Raw genomic sequence first — 9,519 nt, forward strand, 5'->3', positions numbered from 1 at the left:
CCGGTCATAGCGTCGTAGTGCTTAGGTGAAGCTCTGCGTGGATGACATCACATCATCGTCACCATGCCGTCGTGCTGTCAGAGCTCTCCCTCGACCCTCTACTGGATCGAGAGCTCGAGGGACGTCATCGAGCTGAGCGTGTGCTGAACACGGAGGTGCCGTACGTTCGGTACTTGGATCGGTTGGATCGAGAATACGTTCGACTACATCAACTGCGTTAACATAGCGCTTTCCCTTTCGGTCTACGAGGGTACATGGACACTTTCCCAGTCTCATTGCTATGCATCTTCTAGATAGATCTTGCGTGATCGTAGAAACTTTTTTAAAATTGCATGCTACATTCCCCAACAACTACCGTCCATGAATTCCGGGTAACGGACACACGATCCTTGCTGATTCTAACAACTGTCGTGGTGCTCAGGTCGTAGAACCGGTGATAATGGAAGCACCCTTCCGTTGAGCCGCCTCCCTGCACTCCATGGCCATACAATGTGCCATCGGCCGCACCGCGCAACCCCAATATCACTCTGGAGCGGCTAGTGCTGGCACCACCATGCTCCAGTATGAGCATGCATGTTGACGGTAGGCCGGTGGGCTGACATGTGACCTCATTGCGGGATTGTCCATTGGAGCACCTCGGAGATTGCATCCATGGCGAACCTGGCTGGATCGGCTAATTGCTTGAACGCGGCTGGCAGCTCGACACGAAGCGCCTATTGTCTTTTGTATTGGAGCAATGAAGGTGCTCAAAAAGCCACCTTGTGGAGGAAACAAGAGTGGTTTTTTCGTTTGGTTTTAAAATGGTAGAATGAGAAAAACACTCAATTGGAAAACAAGTCAATCTCAACTTACTAATGATAATAGTTACATAACCTTGCGGCACTCGAAGATGTGGTGGGGGAAATCTATGAAACCCATGTTGGCTCAAAGTGCACCAACGGTGCGAGGAGTTGTAGTTGGTGCGGCCAAGAATGCATGCATTTTGATTTATAGTTCATAAGTAGCCTGTACCTAAGTACCTGTATGTACTCCACGTGATTTTGGGGGATAGGCGAGCTTTGAGATTGGTGAGATTAAGCTGACGTGTGGGGCCCCAAGACGACCTCATCGTGGGATTATCAATACTGGATTGAGGAACAAAATAAGTGGTGATTGGATGAATCATAGAATGATATGTTACATTGAGCAAGATGTATATGATAATATTGAAGAAACCACCGATCGATTTGCATTTCAAAATTCTCATTAAGGTATAGCTTCTTCTTCTATTGAAATCCTTTGATTTGGTATCAATCTTTTGTATCATCTATATATGCATATATTGTCTTTTTTTATTGGATTTGTCTTGTTTTATTAGTTGACCCATCATGGAACAAATGTTGCCATTAAATATTCTGTTTGGTCTCCTATAGGTTGACTTTGTATGCCTTGAAACTAGAGTTTTTTGAGGTAGTTTTCAACCCTCAATTTCTCTCCTGGGGCATTAGCCAATCCTGGCTCCGCCACTGCATGAGAGTACCTTGGAGATTGCATCCATGATGAACCTGGCTGGATCGGCTAACTTCTTAAACGTGGCTGGTAGATCAGCACAGAGCACGTTCATAACCTTGCGGCATGCGATGTCGTAGTAGAAGAAATATGTGAAATCCATGTTGGGCCAAAGCGCGTCAAGTTCAACATTGTCGAGGAGCCATAATTTTTATTTTACACAGCTGACGCCACCAAGAATGCATGTGTTTTGATTCCTAAGTCATACAAATAGCCTGTACCTATGATTGGTATGTACTCCAAGTGATTTTTGGGGATAGGTAAGCTTTGAGACTCATGGGACTAAGCTGACGTGTCAAAAATCAAGAAGGGGCCCTAAGACTTTCAGCGTGAGCCCAACCTCTGTTTTACTCCTTATTACGAAGGAGAACCTTGACGCAGCGGTAACCGTAAACCTGCACAAGCCGGAGCTGCATGCACCGGGTTATCTTTTTTTTTACGCCTTACACCTTCAAAAGGAAACAATGCTTAGGGCCCTTGAGCACTCTCTGGGCTTCAAACTGGGCCTTCCTCTGTCTCACCCAAAAGGAAAATATAGCCTAAAAAACCAAAAAGAAAATAATCCCCAATCCCGTCCCGACTCCCTACGCCGCCGGTGGATTCTCGCCGCGGCGTCGTCCACCAAAGAGGCGCTCTCGCGCCGGGGACCTCCTCCCTCTCGCTGTCACCTTCGCGGAGAAGCCACTCCGTCCCCCTGTCGCGTCACCGTCGTCTTCGCCGAGGAAGCCCGCCTTGCCGCCGGCGATGGTCGCCGCGCAGGAGCCGAGGAAGGAGTGCCCGCCGGACCTCACGAGCGGGCTCTTCAGGGCCGACGACTTCTGCACCTACAGCCCCAAGGTGAAGCCCTGCTCCAATGCCTTACTTCTTTCCGCCGCTCCGTCGAGTCACACCCGATCTGGTACCGTGTTGCGCGTGGCGCGAGGCCCTGGGTTTTGGCAGTACCGAGGGAGTACTAATCAGCAGCCCTAGTTGCGTTCCCATCTTGGAATTCAAATTTCAGAGTTTGTATACTGTAGTAGCAGTAGTAGATATATTCAAACAACTTAGGCACTAGAGTGATTATTGTTCATGTCAACATGTCTGACTATTTTCTGCTTGGGATTTGTAAATTCAGTTATGTGGCAGCTAAATAGTTGATCCTTGATTTATGTTGCAGCAACTGGACGGCGAAGATAGGCTCAGTACCCTGACCGACGATCTTTTACTGTCCATCTTGGGGAGAGTCAGTTCACGTGTAGCTGCAAGGACAAGTGTGCTCTCTACACGGTGGAGGCATCTTAGTTGGTGGCTGCCTGAGCTCAGCATCAATGTCAAGGATGTCCTATCTGCTCCGTGTGCTGACCCTATTGAGGCAAATGATATGGAACAAGCTATGGCGTCTTTAACCAAAGCAACCAGGAGTTTGTTGGATAAACAACAGAGAGAATCCAGTATCTCAAGTTTGCACCTTAACTTGATCAGCAATTTCCTTTGCGAAGTTGGCCAACTGATAGGTGATGCAATCGACAGTGGTTTGTTGAAAGATTTGGATCTCACCATTCTTGATGAGATAGAGCCTCTCGACTGTAGTGAGGAAGAGCTGCAACAGCGAGCTCAAGACATAGATGCTTTTTTCACTGCCTACCCTAGTGTGCTCCTCTGCCTCACAAAGCTCTCTCTAAAAAATGTAGGCTTTGACAAATTGGACATGCACCATCTCCTGTTTGACTGCTGCAAGCAACTGACGCATCTAACTCTTCATCATTGTGATACTGGTTCCTTCTCTCTCTTTAAGATTGATGCACCAGGCTCAAAACTCCGTGTTCTAGAAATCGAGAAGTGTCGCTTTCTGAGAATCGACCTGGTGTGCCTCCCGAAATTAGAGAAGTTCTTATGGGAGACCTGGGTATCTCAGGTTGCCCCATTGACCTTTGGTTTTGTCCCATCTCTTGGGGAATTAGAACTCTCAAGTGGTTCAAATTGTGATCAACGGTTATTTAGATTAAGTGAACTTCTACATGGAGTAACAAGCATACATACTCTCACATTGGATTTCCAAGGAGAAACCGTAAGTACTTTATTTTCTCCAAATGGTACTTTATTTGGTATTTGTCATGTCGTTGCAGATATAGAAGTTATATCATGGATGTGTTTATTTATGATAGAGAACAAACGTAGCTGTAAATTCTTTGATAATCTCACTTCTGTGCTTGCAAACTATCAATTCTTATTTTGTTTGTTTATTTAATGTTGTGATCAGCTTTGGGTGCAAGCTGAAATGGAGGAACTTCGCACCGCATTCAGCAAACTAAGGAAGCTGTTCGTACGTGGTATATTTGTTGAATTTGACATTTCATGGACGACAGCCTTTCTTGTAGCAGCACCATCTATCGAAATGTTGCATATTGAGGTGATGCCTTTGTCTATATTTATTTTCTTGTCCACATTTGGAGCTTTAGTTTTTCACAAATTTTGATGAAAAGTTGGCTAGAACTTGGTTCAATTGACATATCTAATGAATCGGTAACACACATGCAGGTATGGGAACATACATGCGATGTGGGCGAGGCCAGACCTGCTTCCTACCATGACAGAAAGAGTCCTCGGTGGGAAATGCACTTGGACAGCAGCTCCCAGAACAGGCTTCTAAAAGAGCTAGAATTTGCTGGATTTAAATCACTCGAACAACAGTTTACATTTATAAGATCCATGTTGGAGCGATGTCCCAACTTGCAGAAGATAGTTCTGAGAGATGAGGAGCAGTGCGATGACTGCGACACCCTTAAGGTACCTCGTCCTTCGAGATTTCCAAGGAAGGAAGATGAGCAAGAAATGGTGGTTAAGCGGATTAGAGATGAAATGTTTGTTGATGGTCTTAGCCAGGACGCTATATGGCTACATGGTGCATTAAGTGTGTGCTTTGTGCTAATTTTTCTTTTTCTTTTTTTGCTTCCATAATTTCCTTTATTTTTAAAAATGGCGTCCAGTGAGGAGGAAAGAAATACATGTTCATATCGCCAGAGACGTTATTTTCCTATGGTCCGTAGCAATGCCTGGATATTCTTCTATTTTGTATAAACGTCGATAAATCAGCTTATAAAAATTCGACAAACCCTACTGGACTAGCTTGGGCGGCTGTCCACGACAGTAGGATGGGACCAGTAGATCTGAGGAGCAGGAGTTCCCAGCTCGAGTTACCCACGAATTTCAGTCGACATACCTGAAAATCAAGTTTGGCAGATGGCAGTTGTGGGCACGGACTAGTACTTGCAACGCATGGCCCCCCACCAATTCAGTCGACGGACAGCACCCTGCATGAAAATCAAGTTTCTATCAAGTGTGTATTTCATTAAAGAAAACAATTGTGGGCTTGTGGCCACGGACAATTGCAGCGCATGGTTAACAAGTCTATAAGATGCACCACCCAAGCAGTTTGTGCCGAGACAAGAGCACTTGCTGCGTGCTTGCGTTTGTGCACACATATTTACATACCACCATGGCTAAATGCCAGCTGCTGCTCCTCTTCTTGGTGTTTCTTTTGCTGGCGGCGCACGCCAAGTCATGCCACCCTGACGACCTCCGTGCATTGCAGGGCTTTGCCGGGAACCTCGGCGGCGGGGGCGCCCTTCTCCGTGCCGCGTGGTCTGGCGCGTCGTGCTGCGGCTGGGAAGGTGTGGGCTGTGACGGCGGCAGAGGCCGTGTCACGGTGCTACGGCTTCCAGGGTATGGCCTCTCGGGGCCAGTCCCAGGAGCCTCCCTGGTGGGCCTTGCGCAGCTGGAGGAGCTCTTCCTCGGCTCCAACTCTTTCACGGGCTCCCTCCCTACCTCCCTCTTCAGCCTTGTTGGGCTGCAGAAGCTCTCCTTCGAATCCAATCAGCTCACTGGACAGTTGAGCACGCACCTCCAAGAGCTCAAGAACCTCACCTTGCTGGACTTGTCTGTCAACCGCTTCTCCGGCCGCCTCCCTGACGTGTTTGGCGACCTCACGTCGCTGGACCATTTGTCCACGCACTCCAATGGATTCTCTGGATCGTTGCCGCCGTCTCTATCATCATTGTCATCTCTCCGTGAGCTCAACCTCCGGAACAACTCCTTGTCTGGTCCGATTGCTCGTGTCAACTTCTCCGGCATGCCACTTCTTGCTTCGGTTGACTTTGCCGCCAACTACTTGAGTGGGTCTCTCCCGATTAGCCTCGTGGATTGTACCAAACTCAAGTCGCTCAGCCTTGCTAACAACCAATTAGTTGGCACCATCCCGTCGTGGGTTCGTGATCTCGACCACCTTCGCTACTTGGATCTCTCAAATAATTCATTGATTGGCGACGTACCCAAGGGTTTGACACTGCTCAAGGGCCTCACCACCGCTGATCGTTCACAGCGTATGGTTTTCACTAACATGCCATTGTATGTGAAGTGTAATAGGAGGACACTCCAACAACAACCAAATGTCATAACTGGAACCAACAACTATGTCAGATCTGGGGATGGCAACACTGTATCTGGGAACGACAACACTGTCATATCTGGGGACGACAACACTGTATCCGGGAGCGACAACACTGTCAGATCTGGTAACAAAAATGTCCTAACTGGTAGCAACCATGTTGTATCTGGGACCAATAATGTTGTATCTGACAATGACCATGTTGTAAATGGGAATAACAATGTTGTATCCGGGGGGAACAATATGGTAACGGGCAACAACAATGTCGTATCTGGGAGTGACCACGTCGTATATGGGAACAACAAAGTCGTAACTGGAGGTTAATGATCTGTCAGTGGATTGATTCCGTCCTCCTCCAGACATAGCTCACATGTCCTTGTCCAAGTTCAGTGTGGCTCACAATCACATGTTGGGGCCAAACACAGTTTGTAACCTCATGGATATAGCATCCGCCCGTTTCCTATTTAAAATAAAGTTTCCCTTATAATTGTGTTCCTAAGAGTTCTACAAAACTTTGTATGTAAATGCTGACCTGAACAGCAATGGGCGGCTTGCAGCTGATGTAGACCAAGCGTGATTTGTACCGTGGATTTCTAGGTGTGGTGATTATTTCATCTCTTCCATTCTCTGTGATGTGTGATGCTTTCAAGAACAGCCGTGCTAGACTTTTGCTCAGAGTGAATGCATTGTCTACTCCATTGTGTTGACATCAGCTATTATGCAACCCGTGTAGAATACCATTCTATACACCTTATGCCTGTAAGGCAGGCTAACAGGTGTTCAGTTCGGTCTCTGACACGGAGGCAACGAAGCTGGCTGCATGCCAAGCTTCTGACGCTGTACTGTAATACTCAACTACTTATTTCGCGGCAATTGCTATCTTGTCCAGGCTCATCTCGTCCTGATGAATAGTAAATTTTGACAAATACCTCAGTATTAAAAAAATGGCATCAATGATGCTTGGGAGCACTGCAAATTTTTGTTCTGTTTGGACATTCGATGAGGTTGCGGGAAAAATAAAATCATGTCTAATAGTGCATTCTTTAAAGTTTCTTTGAGAGCCAATTTTTTTTTGTGCCACGACCTTCTCGAATGTCCAAAACAACACATTTTTGCATGCACTTTGCTCGCCCGAGCATCTTGCATGCCAAATATTTCATATTTTTTCTGAATTTACAGTTCATGGACACAAGTAATGAGCCCGGGCTCCGATTCACCCTGTCCTTTTGGTGTTTTTTTGTTTGCTATAGTACTCGCAGTAGGCTATCCCGTACTACACACTCGCCATTACAACATACTCTATTAGACGAGGTAACGTGTGTTCGCTTGACCTGTGCTACGGCCCATTACTAGGTTTGGCTGAATTTTCATTTCTTCCACATTTTTCTATTTCTATATGAGCTGGTAGCAACCACTAGGACGCGGCCGGGCAGGCCCCTGTAGTGTTTTCAATTTTCTCTTAAAAATTAATATTTCAGAAAACAAATTAGAAAAAGGAATAGAAAACAAATAGAAAAAAGCAGAAAATTTAACAGGGAAAAAATATAACAAAAGAAAAAACATGTGAATGAAATCGATGGTAAAAATGAGAAAACCAAAAACATGAAACCCAGGAAGGAAACCATAAGAACCATAGAGGAAAAAAAAGCAAAACACGCTTAAACGAGATAGCACATGGACTAGCCTTTCGTAAATAGAACCAATAATGTGGGTTGGTATGTCTATTTCTTTTCTTTTTCTTTTCAAAAATAGAACATATAGTACTAGGAACCATGCATATCTGCTCCCCAGCTCAAATGCGCCTTGATAAACAGTACGATAACAAAATAGTAAAAAAAAAACAATTCTGAATTTTTTTCTGTGGCCAACATTGAAAAATGTTTTGTGTGCTTGCAATAATTTGTAACAAAATGACATTTGTGGAAGTCGTGGAAAAAAAGACAAAATTGATGCTCAAAAAAGCTATTTTTGAAAGCATTTTGGAGTGCTAATTTGTTTTTCATGACTTTCACGAATGTCATTTTATGATGAAACTTTTGAAGCGCCCAAAACACTTACCAAAGTTTGCCACAACCTTCTTTTAGAATTTTATGTTTTTTTTGTCGGATTGTACTGTTCATTCCGAGCTCTTTTGAGTACGGGAGTAGAAGAGGACTTTTGTAGTAGCAAGTCCTTAGCTCCTATGTGAAAAGTCACGCATGCAGAATCATCAGAAAGTTTGTTCGCATATAGAGTTTGTTCTCGAAGCTAATACTTTTACTCCATGTGCAAAAATATGCAATGAAAGTCCTTTACATTAGTCTGCCTAAGAAAAGTTGACAGACAGGAATGGACTTGGGCAAACCACTGAAAAAAATAGCGCCATAAATAGACTATAACGTGCCGAGGAATGACTCGCTAAGTAAACCAATGTGCAATATCTCGCTAATAGTGTATTTTAAGCTCGGCACTATTTTGCCATAGCGTATTATTTTTTCACTGAGGCAAACCTGTCGACGACAACGGGATGGTCCGTGCCACCCATCAATTTCAGTCGACACACAGCACCATGCATGACAATAAAGTTTGAATTGGCAGGCACACTACTACTTTGTCCACTGACTAGTATACTTGCAACGCATGGTTACACACCCTCGTGTACGCAGTCTAAGATTAGATGCATACCCAACCAGTTTGTGCCAAGCTAAGAGCACTTGAGAGTCACTTCCATTCGAAAAGGTTTCTTTTGTGTATACATGCCACAGGCCACAGCTCAATCCATGGCGAAATGCTGCCTGATGCTCGTCTTCTTGGCGTTTCTCCTGCCGGCGACCTGCACGACGTGCCACCCTAATGGCCTTATTGTACGGGGCTGGGTAAGTGTGCGTTGCGACGGCAGCGGCTGCGTCACTCGTCACGGCGTTGCGTCTCCCCAAGCGCGGCCTTGCGGGTAGTAGCGGAGGACGAAAAAAAATTGAAGGTGGGGCGGACTTTTAAAAAAAAAAAAAAAGGATGACCCCCGGCCTCTGCATCTGGGCGATGCATACGGCCACTTTATTAATTATTCTCACAAGATCTTACAAAGTCATACAACAGCAAGACTAAAGCCACTTTCTAAGCAACAATTGTCGCTACACCTATCCAATCGATGAAGGGGCGCTGATAGTCTGGGCCTGATACCAAACAGACATCGCAGCCAAACCTAAACATCTAAGACCTGAGGTCCCAACCAGGACGCCTGCCGGGTATGGGGTACCTACCAGTCCGGCGCACTCCTCAACCAGGACGCCTGCCGGGTATGAGGCCGCCGCAGCCACCTGCCACCAAACCATCTTCAGAGCTGTACTGTTGCATCAACCTTGCACGGTCTAGCTACCGTCGACGCCACCACGACGCCAGACAGCTCCACCGCTCTGCGCTCGTCCATCCCGAGGCGGACACTCTGAAAGATCTGTCGTGCGTAGCACCTGCCGACTAGGCATGACTCAGCGTAGCACCTGTCGGCCAGGCATGACTTGACATCTCTTACCAGACGCATCTGACGCGGTTAGAACGCCGCTCCTCCTGCC

General features: G+C 46.1%; 2 protein-coding genes across 2 annotated transcripts; both read left to right on the forward strand.

Annotated features, from left to right (window-relative positions):
* The first annotated feature begins 2,095 nt into the window (after positions 1-2,095).
* On the forward strand, positions 2,096-4,578 carry LOC123126134 (putative F-box/FBD/LRR-repeat protein At2g05300). The gene is made up of 4 exons (XM_044546526.1): positions 2,096-2,385; positions 2,705-3,595; positions 3,788-3,937; positions 4,066-4,578. Exons 1-4 carry the CDS (start codon positions 2,293-2,295, stop codon positions 4,483-4,485), a joined length of 1,554 nt encoding a protein of 517 aa, XP_044402461.1. The 5' UTR covers positions 2,096-2,292; the 3' UTR covers positions 4,486-4,578.
* Positions 4,579-4,895: 317 nt separating this feature from the next.
* Positions 4,896-6,527, forward strand: LOC123126135 (probable LRR receptor-like serine/threonine-protein kinase At4g36180). Its single transcript, XM_044546527.1, has one exon. The coding sequence runs from the start codon at positions 4,943-4,945 to the stop codon at positions 6,293-6,295; it is 1,353 nt and encodes a 450-aa protein (XP_044402462.1). The 5' UTR covers positions 4,896-4,942; the 3' UTR covers positions 6,296-6,527.
* Positions 6,528-9,519: the final 2,992 nt, after the last annotated feature.

This window comes from Triticum aestivum, chromosome 5D (assembly GCF_018294505.1).
Source record: "Triticum aestivum cultivar Chinese Spring chromosome 5D, IWGSC CS RefSeq v2.1, whole genome shotgun sequence".
Classification (NCBI taxonomy): Eukaryota; Viridiplantae; Streptophyta; class Magnoliopsida; order Poales; family Poaceae; genus Triticum; species Triticum aestivum.

Coding starts and splice junctions, on each gene's coding strand:
- LOC123126134 (XM_044546526.1), top strand. CDS start 2,293: ATGGTCGCCGCGCAGGAGCCGAGGAAGGAGTGCCCGCCGGACCTCACG. Junction 2,386..2,704: donor TCTGCACCTACAGCCCCAAG/GTGAAGCCCTGC, acceptor TTTATGTTGCAG/CAACTGGACGGCGAAGATAG. Junction 3,938..4,065: donor TCGAAATGTTGCATATTGAG/GTGATGCCTTTG, acceptor ACACACATGCAG/GTATGGGAACATACATGCGA.
- LOC123126135 (XM_044546527.1), top strand. CDS start 4,943: ATGCACCACCCAAGCAGTTTGTGCCGAGACAAGAGCACTTGCTGCGTG.